The sequence below is a fragment of the Leucopleurus acutus genome, assembly GCF_964270905.1.
Source record: "Leucopleurus acutus genome assembly, chromosome: 14".
Taxonomy (NCBI): Eukaryota; Metazoa; Chordata; class Mammalia; order Artiodactyla; family Delphinidae; genus Leucopleurus; species Leucopleurus acutus.
The window spans coordinates 45,547,564-45,563,491 of record NC_139156.1 but is presented as its reverse complement, the minus strand read 5'-3'; the positions used below and the strand labels follow the sequence as shown (position 1 = coordinate 45,563,491).

The window sequence follows — 15,928 nt, the reverse complement described above, 5'->3', positions numbered from 1 at the left end:
AATAGCAATTTATCAATTTGATTATTCCTATTCTCCTAATTATACACTTATAATTTATTTTAGTATTTCTGTTGGTTGTGTTTGCCTCTCATATTCATTAGCCATTGTATGTTTGTGTGTAGAGATTATGTCTAATGTCTGTTACCAGTATTAACCTCATCTCAGTGCTATACTGGTGGATAACCTTTGGAAACCCAAATTCTTACTGATTATTTAGTGAATCCTACTTTTAAGATGGTTACTATTCCTTTTATTCAGTGTGATTCAGATGTACAATGGCTATAACATTATACTTTGTATGGGTTATAAAATGTAACTTACGTGTTTTAGGAAAGGATGTGCATAAGTTATTCAAAGTCTTGCAAATGTATACCTACATGTGGAGTTCATTGGTTTAAATATCATTAACAAAAAAACATATTTGTTGAGCATGTAGTGTAAGTAACTGCTGAGCTCTAGTAAGATAAAGTGTAGCAAATATACCTGTTCTTAATAATCTTACACTCTAATTGGGAGAGTGAGTTCAAAGACAATTGTGTAAAGTTCAGGATTAGGCCTAGTAAGCACTAAAATGAATTCCGGGCTCTCTGGAAGGCTGATATGGGCCAGAGTTGAGAAAATCTTTGTGGAGGAATGAGACTTTCACATAGGCTTGTTAAAAAAACATTATTCTTGTTTTTTAGGTACAAAACTCAAAACATGAACAACGATATATATTACCAATGTTCAAAGCTGATTTGGTTAGAACTGGAATACAGTTGCCTACAACATATTCCAGAGGAATTAGAAAAGTCAAAGTAATGGATAACAGAAAAGATCCTCCATTCTTCAATGAAGATAACATGGGACCATTTTACTACAGACTTCCTTTCTATGATACCATGGAGCTCTTCATTGAAACACTGACTGGAACATGTTTTGAGCTGAGAGTTTCACGCTTTGAAGCTGTTATTTCTGTGAAAGCAAAAATTCGAAGATTGGAAGGTACTAGTCTTTCTTGTTTTGTAGGATATGAGGATTAAATTTGTTCTTCAAGAGTGTATAATAACTTTTTAGCTTTTGTTATGGAGAAATGTCAAACATACACGGAATTAGAAAGAAATGGAGAATGAATCCTTATATACGTCCTACTCAGCTTGAACGGTTATCAATTCATGAACTGTCTTTTTTCCATTCCTGCATTTCCCCCACTCTGTTCCCTTTCTACCAGATTCTTTTGAATCAAAGCAAATCCCTGGCATTATGTTAATGGTGTGAAATAATATTTTAAAATAGATTTTCAACAGGTTATGATGATGTGAAGATTCTGCAATAACTACCTTACAGTGATAATTGAATTCCCTTTTATCGACCCTGTTTACTTTTTTAGAGTGCTTTGTGAATTCTTTTTTTTTTTTTTTTTTTTTTTTTTGCGGTACGCGGGCCTTTCACTGTTATGGCCTCTCCCGTCGCGGAGCACAGGCTCTAGACGCGCAGGCTCAGCAGCTACGACTCACAGGCCCAGCCGCTCCGCGGCATGTGGGATCTTCCCGGACTGGGGCACGAACCCGCGTCCCCTGCAACGACAGGCGGACTCCCAACCACTGCGCCACCAGGGAAGCCCTACTTTTTCTTTTTTTAATGTGGAGGTTTTCTGGGAAGAGTTTTTGGTTTACATTTACATAGATTTGAAGTTTCCTCAGTATAGCAGGGATACTGAATATTGTATAATGTCTCTTTTGTGGTTAGCGTATTTGTGAAAAGTGTTATAAATTACTTTGTGTTAAAATTAGTCTTTTTCTTTGTACTTGGCAGATTTCTGAAATAAGTGGTATTTGCCATTTATAGTTGTTAAAATCCAGTAAAGACTAGAAAATTTTCCATATAACACTAAATGGATCTTTGCTTTTTGAGCCAGCTGGAACTTGCTTGTAATATAAAGGTAGAAACTAGCATGCCCTCCAGCTCAGTTTAAGTTCAGAATTATAGAAGGATGAGGAGGATTGGAATTTTTTATCTTTGTAAAGTCAAGGATCCTGGTATCTGAGTTTCTGAAATTTGGTATTCCTCTAGTAACTAAGTTCTATTGAAGTTAGTGACCAGCTGAGTCCAATGACCACATCAGTACACCCATTAGTGGCACATGAAGCTTTTCTGTCCCCAAATGATTTGGTGAAATACAGAGTCAGAATAGTTTATTTTGACTTTTCCTGCTCTTTTATTTATATGATGGTGTAATGATATCTTTTTAGGAGCGGTAAGATTTAAAAAAAACCCTCTTGTGTTCTAAGTAATCTCTGCATTTTTTCCTGCTTTCAGGCATTTTGAATAATCTCCGTGCAGCAGAAGCACTCTAGAGGGCATCCTGTTTAGTTCTCTTAATGGCAGAAGAGTAGATTTGGGCTTAGGAAAGATTAGGGGCTCATCCCAGGGAAATATTTGCTGACAGAGTTGGACCAGAGCCAAGATATAGGCTACTTGTCCCCTGTAGGAGGAGACATAGGGTAAGAGCAATGACTTTGTAGTTATTAGACAGTTGAAACCTAGTTTAGACATTTATAAAACGAATATACTTATTGGGAGATTAAATGAGGTAATATGTAAAATCTCTACAGTCTTTGTCTGCTTGGGCTATCACAATAAAATAGCATAGACTGGGAGGCTTAAACAACAAAAATTTATTTTCTCACAGTTCCAGAGCCTGAAACTCTGAGATCAGGGTACCAGCATGATCAGATTCTGGTGAGGCTTTCTTCCTGACTTGTAGACAGGTTTGTTTTCACTGTGTCCTCACATGGGCACCTCTTCTTATAAGGGCTTGGATCCAACCATAAGGGCCTTACCCTCATGACCTCATCTAAACCTAATTATCTCCCAAAGGCCCCATCTCCGAATACCATCACTTTGAGGGTTAGGACTTCAAGATATAAATTTGGGGGGGATACAGTTCAGTCCATAGCACTTACGCTAGTGGCCAATAGATCTTAATTCCTGTTCCTGTTCCCCATCCTTCTAGCCCTTACCCCTTCTTCCCCTCCTATTCTCTAAACTTTTGTAACTTCTTGCAGCCCGTGGACAGGGATAGTCACTCTGCTCTTCAGGAGGCTTTAAGAGGGCATCCTTCATGTAAAATTAATTTTAATCCTTTTCTAGGTGATATTTCTATTTCTACCCAGGATGACATTTGAGGATAACATGGTGGGTAAGACTCTCCAAGATAAAAGGATATGGAGTAGGTAGGATAGGAAGGCAGAGGTGACACTGTTCAGTTTAATCCTTCAGGGAAATGGTTGCCCTGCCAGACTGCTTTTCCTTTTGGGCAACTTTTGGGAAGCTGGGAACTAGAGCATAGTGGGAGATAGGAGGGTAGATGGAGGGGACTGCAGAGAAAGGGTTGAAGGAGTGTGCTGGATTAGGAATGATGAGGCTGTAGTACCTACAAGGGGACTTTAAATGGGTCTTGAAGGGACAGGAGCAACTGAAGCCAGACTGCCTGATTTCAGATTACCAACTGAGTAAATTACTTAACCTCTCTTTACCTCAGTTGTGCTAATTTAAAATGGAACTAATAATAGTACCTAGTTCAGAGTTGTCCTCAGGATTAAATGAATTCAATGAAAAGCATTTAGCAGAGCATCTGTGCTCTTTATGAGGGGAAAATGGTTAGTCTGTGGAGATAGTGCACTATGTACCAAAGGATATAAGAGCCATGCCCTTGGGAGGAGATGTAATTTAGTTCTCTTGAGTTTCCAGAGAAGAAAAATTCTTTGGAGCTTATCATTACCTAAAGTAGTGTTCTGCAAAGAAGAGTACATGGTACTCAGAGGATAGGGATTTGGAAAGAAAAAATGTTCCAAGAAATGTAAGGGATTATTGTCAGCTGGTTTTTTATTGCCGTGGGCAGTGGATTCCCTGGACTTGCCATCAAATCATTGGCATTACCGCTCCCTAATAAAGATTTCTCTTCCGTACATGGGATAGGATTGTTTCCCTGGCCAACTTTATGAGTTGGTGGGACCATGTTAATAGTTCTGGCCAGTGAGCTATGAATGGAAGTCTCCATCAGCCTGGGTCCCTGAGTGACTATAGTGAGCAGAGCCCTCCTGACATGCATTAGACATGTAACTTGAGCAAAAAATAAATCTTTGTCTTAAGCCATTGACGTTTTGGGGATGGTTTGGGGTAAGTTCAATATAACCTACTTTATTTTGCCTGATACAGTATCAACTAGGGATCCATTTTTTTCACTTTATAAATAATTGGCTATATAAATACCACTTATTGAATTAGTCTAGTCTTTTCTCACTAAAGTAATTTCATACCTGTCATGTTTTACATTTTTTATATGCACACAACTCTTAATCACTTGATATGTCCCCCCGTGCCAAAATTATACTGTCTTACTTATTGTAATACAATTTATAAGTTTTGATAGCTGATTGTATCCATACATATTAAGGATTATGTCGTCTCGGAGAACTGACCCCTTTATCACTAGGTAATGCCCCTCTTTATCTCGGATATTTTTCCTTGCTCTGTAGCCTGTTCTGTCTGCAATTAATATAGCTACTCTAGCTTTTTTTTTTGATTAGCATTAGCATAATATATCGTTTTCCATCCCTTTACTTCTTTTTCCCTCAGTTTTATTGAGGTATAATTGACAAATAAAATTGTATCCATCCCTGTACTTTTTTTAATATCCAGCTATATTACTATTTATTTATTTTATTTTATTTTATTTTTTTAACATCTTTATTGCAGTATAATTGCTTTACAATGGTGTGTTAGTTTCTGCTTTATAACAAAGTGAATCAGCTATACATACACATATATCCCCATATCTCGTCCCTCTTGCATCTCCCTCCCTCCCACCCTCCCTATCCCACCCCTCTAGGTGTTCACAAAGCACCGAGCTGATCTCCCTGTGCTATGCAGCTGCTTCCCACTAGCTATTGGTTTTACATTTGGCATTATATATATATCCGATGTGGCACATATATGCAATGGAATATTACTCAGCCATAAAAAGAAACGAAATTGAGTTATTTGTAGTGAGGTGGATGGACCTAGAGTCTGTCATACAGAGTGAAGTAAGTCAGAAAGAGAAAAGCAAATACCGTATGCTAACACATATATATGGAATCCAAAAAAAAAAAAATGGTCATGAAGAACCTAGCGACGGGAGGGGAATAAAGACGCAGACCTACTAGAGAATAGACTTGAGGACATGGGGAGGGGGAAGGGTAAGCTGGGACAAAGTGAGAGAGTGGCATGGACATATATACATCCCTCTACGTTTAATCTATATATATCTTTATATTTAAAGTGGGTTTCTTATAGACAACATATAGTTGGGTCTTGTTTTTTGATCCACTCTGACAATCTGTCAATTGGTTTATTGAGGCAATTGATGTTTAAAATGATTACTGATATAGTTGAATTAATAACTAACATATCTGTTTCTATTTTCTACTCATTGCCCTTATTCTTTGTTCCTTCTTTAATGCTCTTTCTTTCTTTATGTAGATCTATATCATTTTCCTTTTCTCTGAAGAACTTCATTTCCTGCAAGGCAGTTGTACTAGCAACAAATTATCTCAAATTTTTTTTATCTGAGAAACTCTATTTCTCCTTCACTTTTGAAGGATAATTTCATAGGGTACAGAATTCTAGGTTGGTGGTCTTTTTCTTTCAACATTTTAAATATTTTACTCCACTCTCTTCTTGCTTATAGGATTTTGGATAAGAAGGTTCCTGTAATTATTATCCATATGGTTTTTCCTCTGTCTTCTTTGAAGACTTTGTCTTTGCTTTTCTGCAGTTTGATATAACATGCCTAGGTGTAGATTTTAAAATTTTTATCCTATTTATCCTATTTATCCATCACAATCCTTCTGATGTGCAGCAATCCTATATGGTGTTCTCTGAGCTTCCTAATCTGTGCTTTGGTGTATCTCATTAATTTTGGAAAATTCTGGGTCATTATTACTTAAACTATTTCTTCTGTTCCAATTTTCTCTTTCTTCTAGTATTCCAGTTACACGTTTTGAAAAATTTCAATAGTTCTTTGATGTTCCTTTTTTTAAAATTCTTTTTTCTCTTTACATTTTGATTTGAGAAGTTCCTGTTGACATTTCTTTCAGTTCACTGATTCTTTCCTTGCCTTACCCAGTCTGCTGATGAGTGAGCCTGTCAAAGGCATATCTTTTTCCATCCCTTTACTTCTTTTTTCCCCAGCTTTATTGAGCTTCCTTTTGCTTATATGTAATACACATGTATTTGAGATTTATTCATATTGTTCCATATATCAATAGTTCATTCTGTTTATGGTTGAGTAGTTTTCCATTGTATGGATATACTACACTAACTCATTCCCAAGTTGAGGACACTTAAGTTTTTGGTGATTTTGAATAAGGCCATTTTAACTTTCATGTACAGTTTTGGTTGTTTTTTTTTTTTTTGCAGTACGCGGGCCTCTCGCTGTTGTGGCCTCTCCCGTTGCGGAGCACAGGCTCCGGAAGCGCAGGCTCAGCGGCCATGGCTCACAGGCCCAGCCGCTCCGCGGCATGTGGGATCTTCCTGGACCAGGGAATGAACCCGTGTCCCCTGCATCGGCAGGCAGACTCTCAACCACTGCACCACCAGGGAAGCCCTGAAATTGGGTTTTTTTGGTGGATTCTATAGGGTTTTCCATGTTCTTAGATCATGTCATCTGTGAATATAGTTTTACTTCTTCCTTTCCAATCTCAATACTTTTTATTTTTGTTTCTTGCCTAATTGTCCTGACTAGAACCGTCAGTAAAATGTTAAATAGAAATGGTGAAAGTGAACATCCATGTCTTATTTCTGATCTTAGGGGGACAGCTTTCATCCTTTTACGGTTAGATATGGTGGTTACTGATTGTTGTTTTATAGAGACTGTATACCAGCTTGAGGAAATTTCCTTCAATTCCTATTTGTTCAATGTTTTCTGATGAAATAATTGGATTTTGTCACATGCACTTTCTGTATCTATTGAGATGATCATGTGGTTTGTGTGCACTCCTGCGATGAATCCCACTTGGTGGTGGTACATAATCCTTCTGATGTGCAGCTAGATTCTGTTTGCTAGTATTTTGTTGAGGATATTTGCAACTATATTCACAAGGGATATTAGTCTGTAGTTTTATTTTCTTGTAATATCGTTGGTGTTTACTAGTAACCCAGTAATACTGCCCTGACAGAAGGAGTTGGTAAGTTTTCTGTCCTCTTTTACTTTTTGTAAGAGTTTGTGAAAGATTATGTTAATCCTTTAAATCAGGGGTCCCCATCCCACGGGCTGCAGACTGATACCAGTCCGCAGCCTGTTAGGAACCAGGCCACACAGCAAGAGGTGAGCAGCAGGTGAGTGAGCGAACAAAGCTTCATCTTTGTGGACCGCCTGGAGGGGTGGGATAGGGAGGTGGGAGGGAGGGAGACGCAAGACGGAAGAGATATGGGAACATATGTATATGTATAACTGATTCACTTTGATATAAAGCAGAAACTAACACACCATTGTAAAGCAATTATACCCCAATAAAGATGTAAAAAAAAAAAAAAGCTTCATCTGCTGCTTCCGATAGCTCGCATTACCACCTGAACCATCTCCCCGCCCACCGCCCCCCATCCGTGGAAGAATTGTCTTCCATGAAACCCGTCCCTGGTGCCAAAAAGGTTAGGGACCAATGCTTTAAATTAAATGTTTGGCAGAATTTAGCATTAATGTCTGGTCCTGAGCTCTTTTTGTTGGATGTTTTTTGATTACTGACTCAATCTCTACTATTTTAGGTTTATTCAGATATTCTGTTTCTTCTTGATTCAGTTTTCATAGTTTGTGAGTTTCTAGGAATTATTCCATTTCATGCAGCTTGTTTAATTTTTGTAAGGTCAGTAGCAATGTGTCCACTTTCATTTCTGATTTTTGTGATTTGAGTCTCCCTTTTCTTAGTCTAGCTAAAGTTTTGTCAATTTTGTTACTTTTTTGAAATAACTGATTTCCTTAGTTTTCTCTATTGTTTATTTTGTTTACTTTATTATTTCTTTCTCCTCCTTGCTTTGAGTTTAGTTTGGTGTTCTGTTTTAGTTTCTTAAGGTGGAAGTTTAAATTATTGATTGGAGATCTTTTTTAATGTAGGTGTTTATAGCTATAAATTATAAATATATTAATATTGTCTTTTGTATTTACCTATGTATTTTTTTTTTTACCAATGTTCTTTATTTCTTTGTGTGGATTCAAGGTAGTCTCTAGTGTTCTTTCATTGTAGCCTGAAGGACTCCTTTTAACATTTTTTGTATGACAGGCTGCTAGTGACAAACTCTTTCAATTTTTGTTTGTCTGAATTGTCTTAATTCTTCTCCATTTTTGAAGGATAATTTCATTATATATAGAATTATTGGTTGACAGGTTTTTTTTCTTTCGGCACTTTGAATATGTCATCTTTTTGCCTTCTGTCTTCCATGGTTTCCGATTAGGAATCAGCTGTTAATCTTATTGACCATGCCTTTGTTTGAAAAGTAACTCTTCTCTTTCAAGATTCTCTCTTTGTCTCTGTTTGTCAGTCCCCTGTTGAAAACCTTCCAGTGGCTTCCCATCACAATCGAAGTAAAATCCAAATGCACTGATGTTGCATTTAAAGTTTTTCCTACATGTATCTTTTTTTTTTTTTTTTTTCAGTACGCGGGCCTCTCACTGTTGTGGCCTCTCCCGTTGCGGAGCATAGGCTCCGGACGCGCAGGCTCAGTGGCCATGGCTCACGGGCCCAGCCGCTCCACGTCATGTGGGATCCTCCCGTACCGGGGCACGAACCCGTGTCCCCTGCATCGACAGGCGGACTCTCAACCACTGCGCCATCAGGGAAGCCCCCTACATGTATCTTTAACCCTGTTTTATTACTTTCTATTTTAGTAATTCTACTTGAGGCACACCACCTTTTTACTCTTTCTTCAATAAGACCAGCATCTTCCTGCTTGAAGGTATCTCCTCCTCCAGATACAGTTATTGTTCATTCTCTCACTTTATTAAAATTCTCAAAGGGAATTCCCTGGTGTTCTGGTGGTTAGGACTGTGTACTGTTACTGCAGAGGGCCTGGGTTCAATCCCTGGTCAGGGAACTAAAGATCCCACAAGCTGTGTGGCATGGCCAAAAAAAAAAAAAATTCTCACATGTCATTTCCTCATGCCTTTCTTAACCACTCTTATTAAAAATATACTTCCCACTCCTACCTGTGCCAGTCACTCTTTATCTTTACCCTGCTGTACTGGTTTTCATTACATTGAATAACCTGGCATTATATTATAGGTGAATGTATGGATGAATGGTTGGATTTATTATTAGTATTATTTTTAAGTAAAATCTAAGCATCATGAGGTCGTGGTCTTTTTTCTTATTCACCAGTGTATTTTTAGCCCAGAGACTAATGTCTGACATAGAATAAGCATTCAAGTATTTGAGTGAAGGAAATCCAGAGTGATGTTTAATAGTTCTTAACTGTATCTAACTGAAATATGGTCATCTAGTATAGATTATTTTTCCATTTGAGACATTAAAATATGTAATCTCTTTGTATATGCCATTCCTTCGCTAGTTTATTCTCATAAAGCTCTTTCTACCATTACTTTTTGCATTTTCTGAAGTGACTACATTCCTACAATGTTTTCAAAAGTACTTTAACGTCTTTGTTTTGACAGTATGTATGTACTACATGTACTTACCACATAATGTTAATCTTAAGAATTAAAGTGGAAATTGGCAATGTTGAGTAGAAATATATGTATTCAGTTTAATAAGGAACCACGAATGGAAATAATTTTCAGTTTATTGGTTTTCTCAATTTCTTTCTTTTAGATAAGCATTTTAAAAATTAATGAATTTTGTTAGGGCAATTTTCAGATCACAATAAAACTGAACAAAAACTAGAGATTTCCTGTAGACTGCATGCCCTCCACCCTCCCTTGTACAACCTCTCTCACTATCAACATCTCACACTAGAGTGAGGCATTTGTTATAGTTGATGAACCTACATTGGCATACCATTTTCACCTAAAGTCCATAGTTTACATTACATAGTTTACATAATGATATATTTACCATTATAGTACTATAGAAGATAATTTCATTGCCCTAAAAGTTCTCTGTGCTGTCCCTATTCATTCCTCCCTCTTCTCAACCCCTGGAAGCCATATTCTTTTTACTGTCTATTCCATAGTTTTGTATTTTCCAGAATGTCATATAGTTGAAATCATAGAGTATGTAGCCTTTTCAGATTGGCTTCTTCCCATTAGCAATATGCATTTATGTTTCCTCCATGCCTTCTAATGGCTTGATAGTTTATTTCTTTATAACACTGAGCACTGCTTAGATCTTTATAACACTCCCATTGTCTTCATGTACCCCAGTTTAATTACCCATTCATCTACTGAAGGACATCTTGGTTGCTTCAAGTTTTGGCGATTATGAATAAAGATGCTATAAACATCCATGTGCATGTTTTTGTGTGGGCATAAGTTTTCAGCTCTTTTAGGAAAACACCAAGGAGTGTGATTGCTGGATTGTATGGTAAGAGTATGTTTAGTTTTGTACAAAACTGCCAAGGTGACTGTACCATTTTGCATTCCCACCAGCATTGAATGAGGGTTCCTATAGCTGTACATCCCTGCCAGCATTTGATGATGTCAGTGTTCTGGATTTTGGCCATTCTAATAGGTGTGTAGTGGTATTTCATTGTCATTTTAATTTGCATTTCACTAATGACATATGATGTTGAACATCTTTTCAAATGCTTACTTGTTATCTGTATGTCTTCTTGGGTAAAGTGTCTGTTCAGGTCTTTAACCCATTTTTAAATTTTAAGTTGTTTCTTTTCTTATTGTTGTTTGTTTTCTCCCAGTCTGTGGTGTGTCTTCTCATTCTCTTGACATTGTCTTTTGCAGAGCAGTAGTGTATAATTTTAATGAAGTCTAGCTTATCGATTATTTCTTTCATGTATCATGCTTTTGGTGTTGTATCTAAAAAGTCATCACCATACCCAAGGTCATCTAGGTTTTTCTGCTTGTTATCATCTAGGAGTTTTATAGTTTTGCATTTTACATTTAGGACTCTGATCCATTTTGAGTTTATTTCTGTGAAGCATATAAGATCTGTGTCTAGATTATTTTTTATTTTTTTTGCATGTGGATGTCCAGTTGTTCCAGCACTATTTGTGGAAAAGACTATCTTTGCTCCATTATATTGCCTTCACTCTCTTGTCAAAGATCACTTGACTATATTTTTGTGGGTGTATTTCTGTGCTCTCTATTCTATTGATTATATTTGTTTATTCTTTCATCATTACCACGCTGTCTTGATTGCTGTAACTTTATAGTAAGTCTCGAAGTTGCATAGTGTCAGTCTTCAAACTCTGTTCTTCAGTATTGGAATCACTATTCTGGGTCTTTTGCCTTTCCATATAAACTTTACAATAAGTTTATTGATAGCCACAAAACATGCTAAGATCTTGATGGGATTGTGTTGTATCTACAGATCAAGATGGGAAGAACTGACATCTTGACAATATTGAGTCTTCCAGTCCATGAATGTGGAATCTCTCTCTAGTTATTTGGTTATTATTTGATATCTTTCATTACTATTTTATAGTTTTCCTCATATAGCTCTCATACATATTTATTAGATTCATAACCTAAGTTTTAAAATTATATTTGGTGCTAACATAAATGATAATGTATTTTTAATTTCAAATTCCACTTGACCATTGCTGGTATATAAAAAAGTGATAGACTTTAGTATATTAATCTGGTATCCTGCGACCTTGCTATAATCTAATTGCTTATCAGTTCCAGGAGTTTTTTTGTTGACTCTTTTTGGATTTTTCTACATAGACAATCATGTCATATGCAAACAAAGACAGTTTTATAACTTCTTCCCAATCTGTATACTTTTCATTTCCTTTTCTTGTTTTATTGCATTAGCTAGGACTTCCAGTACAATATTCAAAAGCAGTAGTGAGGGGAGACGTCCTTGCCTTGTTACAGATCTTAGCAGGAAATCTTTGAATTTTGAACAATTAAGTATGTAGGGTTTTTGTTTTGGTTTTGGGTTTTTTTTTGGTCAAATTGAGGAAGTTCCCCTCTATTCCTAATTTGCTGGGAACTTTTATGAAGAATGAATGTTGGATTTTGTCAAATGCTTTCTTTGCATCTATTGATGTGATCATGTGATTTTTCTTTTTTAACCTGATGACGTGACGGACTGCATTGCCTTGCATACTTGGGATAAATCTAACTTGGTCATGGTGTATAATTCTTTTTATTCATGTTGTTGGATTTTATTTGCTAATATTTTATTGAGAATTTTTTCATCTGTGTTCATGAGACATATTGGTCTGTAGTTTTCTTGTAGTGTCTTTGTCTGGTTTTATTGTTTGGTATTAGGGTAATGTTGGCCTCACAGAATGAGTTAGGAAGTATTCCTCTGCTTTTGTCTTCAGGAATCAATTATAGAAAACTGGTGTAATTTCTTTCTTAAATATTTGGTAGAATTCCCCAGTGAAACAATTTGGCCACAGTGCTTTTTGTTTGGGAAGGTTATAAATTATTGATTCAATTTCTTTAATAGATAAAACCCTATTCAGATTGTCTGTTTCTTGTGTGAGTTTTGGCAGCTTGTGTCTTTAAGGAATTGGTTCATTTCATCTAGATTATCAAATTTGTGGGCATAGGATTGTTCATAGTATTCCTTTATTATACTCAAGCTCAGAGATTCTTTTCTTAGCTGTGTTCAGCCTACTAATGAGCCCACTAAAGGCATTCTTCCTTTCTGTTACAGTATTATTAATCTTTCTAGCATTTCCTTTTACTTCTTTCTTAGAATTCCATCTCTCTGCTTACATTGCCCATCTGTTCTTGCATGCTGTCTCCTTTATCCATTAGAGCCCTTAGCATATTAATCGACTAATCATAGATTTGTTGTTTTACATTCCTGGTCTGGTAATTCCAACTTTGCTGCCCTATATGAGTCTGGTTCTGATGCTTGCTGTGTCTCTTCAAACTGTTTTTTGCCTCGTAGTATGCCTTGTTATTCTTTCTTGATAGACAGACATGATGTACTTGGTGAAAGGAACTGCTGTTACTAGGCCTTTAGTAATGTGGTGGTGAGGTGTAGAGTAAGGTGGAGGATGGGGAAGCTTTCTACAGCCTGAAAATTAGGTGAGATCTCAGTCTTCTATTGAGCCTATGTCCCTGGTCTGAGAACTTCATCAGTGCTTCTCATCCTTTCCCTCCCCTTTCCTTACTCTTAGGTAGCACAGGATGGCTGGAGAGAGCTGAAGTTAAGTATTGCATATTACCTTTTCTCCATGTGGAACGCTAGAATTAGCGGGAGTTGAGTATTTCCCTTCCCTTATGTGGCTAGAGTGGATTGGACTTAGATATTTCCTTTCCCTCAGGTGAGCTAGGCTCTGATAAAACCCCAGCAGACTAGGTGCTGGTAAAATAGTTTCTCTTGAGGGCAGGCCTTGTTAAGAACAGAATGCTCTAGTATATTTCAAACTCATTACTTCCCCCCTCCCTCTGCTGGAAACACTAGGGGGTTTTTCTCTGATATTCACTGTGAGAACGTGGGCAAGCTCCTGGAGGTAAAATTCACAAAGTGTGTGTGTGGGGCCGAATGAGTAGGTTCCCTGGAATTTTTAGCTCTCAGATTTGTCCATACTGAGACTCCTGTAGTTCGTCAATTATAGGTTAGGTTTTCCTACCCACTGGTTCCAGGTAGAGGTTTCTGCTCTGGTTTGTTGTGATTTTCTATATTCACTTGTCTGTCTCTCCAATATTGGGGGTAGACTTGTCTGTCTCTCCAATATTGGGGGTAGTGATTTGCCCTGTGACCTCATTTCTTTGATGGATTCAAGAAGAGTTGTTGACTTTTTAGTTTGTTCAGGTTTTACTTGTTAGGATTCAGTGGTGACTTCCAAGCTCCTTACATGCTTACCTGGAGATCAGAAGTTTTGACTATATTTTAAGAGGGTCATTCTTGCTGGTGTGCTGAGGATAGTCAGAGAGAGAAAGGGGAAGCAGAGGTAGAGGCTGTTACACAAACACAGGTGAGAAATGTGCTGTGTTGGACTATAGAATTGTAGTTGGAAAGATAAATATTTCTATTTGGATGTTTGGATATCATAGAGCCAGCAAGACTTGCTGACAGATTGAATGGTAGGGTGTGAGAGAAAGAGAGGTGTTGGGGGTAACTCCTTGGTATTTGACCTGAGCAACTTGGATGAATGGAGTTGCTGTTAATTGTGATGGGTACTTCTGGAGCAGAACCAGGTTTGGAGAGAAGAGATCCAAGGGTGCTCCAAAATTAAGAGGCCAGGAAGTTGAGACTGACCAGCCAAGGAGGTTTAGGGGGAGTGGCCAAAGAGGTAATAACAAAACCAAGAGAATGTGTTAGTCATCTTGTGAATAAAATGTATTCCAGGAGGAGGAAGTGATCAGACACTGGATAGGCTGCGTAGGAAAAGAATTGAGAACTGGCCATTGGATTTAGCAAATGGAATTAATTGGTGACTTTGACTGCATGACTAAGTTGGTATCAGCCAGATTTCTATACTGTAAAGTTACTGTTTTTATCTTTGTAATTAATATCTTGTGATGTGAGAAGCTACCTTGACACTATGCAAACATCCTATTTTTTCTTATCATTTTGGTCAGTAATTTTAGCACCCATTGATAGACTTGTCGGTAACAGTTGTTACCATAGTATTTGACCAATGATGATTTTTCTGTTTCTTTTATATTCTGTCTGCATTTACTGGCACTTTACTATAAGGAAGTACTGTCATTTATTTCTCATTATCCCTTTTCCTAATTATTTATATCAGAATGGACTCATGAATATTTATTCTATGGGTTATCATCTATTACTATTGTATTGTATTGCTGAGATTGTCCCAAATTTGACTATCAGGAGTACCTTCAAATTGGTTCATATTTCCTTTTGAAATGCCACCATCATTTTTTAGACATATTCTTGCCTTCCCTGGCACCACAAGATATTCCAGGTTCATCTTGTACTTTCCCTGCCACAGTGTTCACATCAGCTGTTTCTCTAAGGTTACTTTTATTGCCGTGGTATTTAGAAACCAAGATCCAGGTGCTAAGTGTACTCCTTGCTTTTGGGGTGTCATTGCTTCTAGGCTTCATAATGGGCAGAGATAGGGAATATGTGTATTTACACTCATATACCCACACTTCTGTATCTATCTAAATTGATATATGTTAAAAACCATGAATTCAAACAGATATCTCCAATTCCAATTTATCATCACAGTGCCCATTTTAGCCTTTTCCTTTCCCTATTTTCCCATTTTCTCACACAGTGAGAAACTTAGTTCACTTTATCCATAGCATATCTACTTATTTGCTCAAACTTATACATATACATAAACTATATACATAAATTAATTTAGAATCACTAACCCATGGATCTCTAAGAAACAAATTTACTAACTAGAGTATAATATTTGTGTGCATTTCTTTTTGTTCTTTGCCTATCGTATAGGCAAAATACTGTTTTCTAAAGTTACCTAGTTTTTTCTTCCCCACACCTTCATTTGTAATATAATTATATTCATGTGTTAGTCTTTATATTCTATTTTGAAGTTTCCCCACATCCTGAATGATTTGTTCATTTGGTGGTAGGGGACGTGAGTTGATGTGAAACATCAACGTGATTCCCAATGTCGGAGCTATATAAACATTTTAGAAGTTGCTACCCTTCATTCCTACTACTTGTTCCCTTTCCCACATTCTTTCTACACCATCCAACCCATCCCCTGTTGGGTAACCAATCTCATTAGTTAATTTTTTAAAATTTATTTATTATTTATTTATTTTTGGCTGCATTGGGTCTTCGTCGCTGCGTGTGGGCTTTCTCTA

The 15,928-nt window shown here is 37.0% G+C and overlaps 1 protein-coding gene across 1 annotated transcript in view; it reads left to right on the top strand.

Annotated features, from left to right (window-relative positions):
- Nucleotides 1–722: 722 nt before the first annotated feature.
- Nucleotides 723–15,928, top strand: part of ZFAND4 (zinc finger AN1-type containing 4) — a gene marked incomplete at both ends in the record, with an annotated part of 56,351 nt that continues 41,145 nt past the window's right edge. Inside the window, one exon of the mRNA XM_082854087.1 lies at nucleotides 723–984. Coding sequence (XP_082710213.1) covers nucleotides 723–984 — 262 coding nt within the window. The remainder of the gene's footprint in view (nucleotides 985–15,928) is intronic.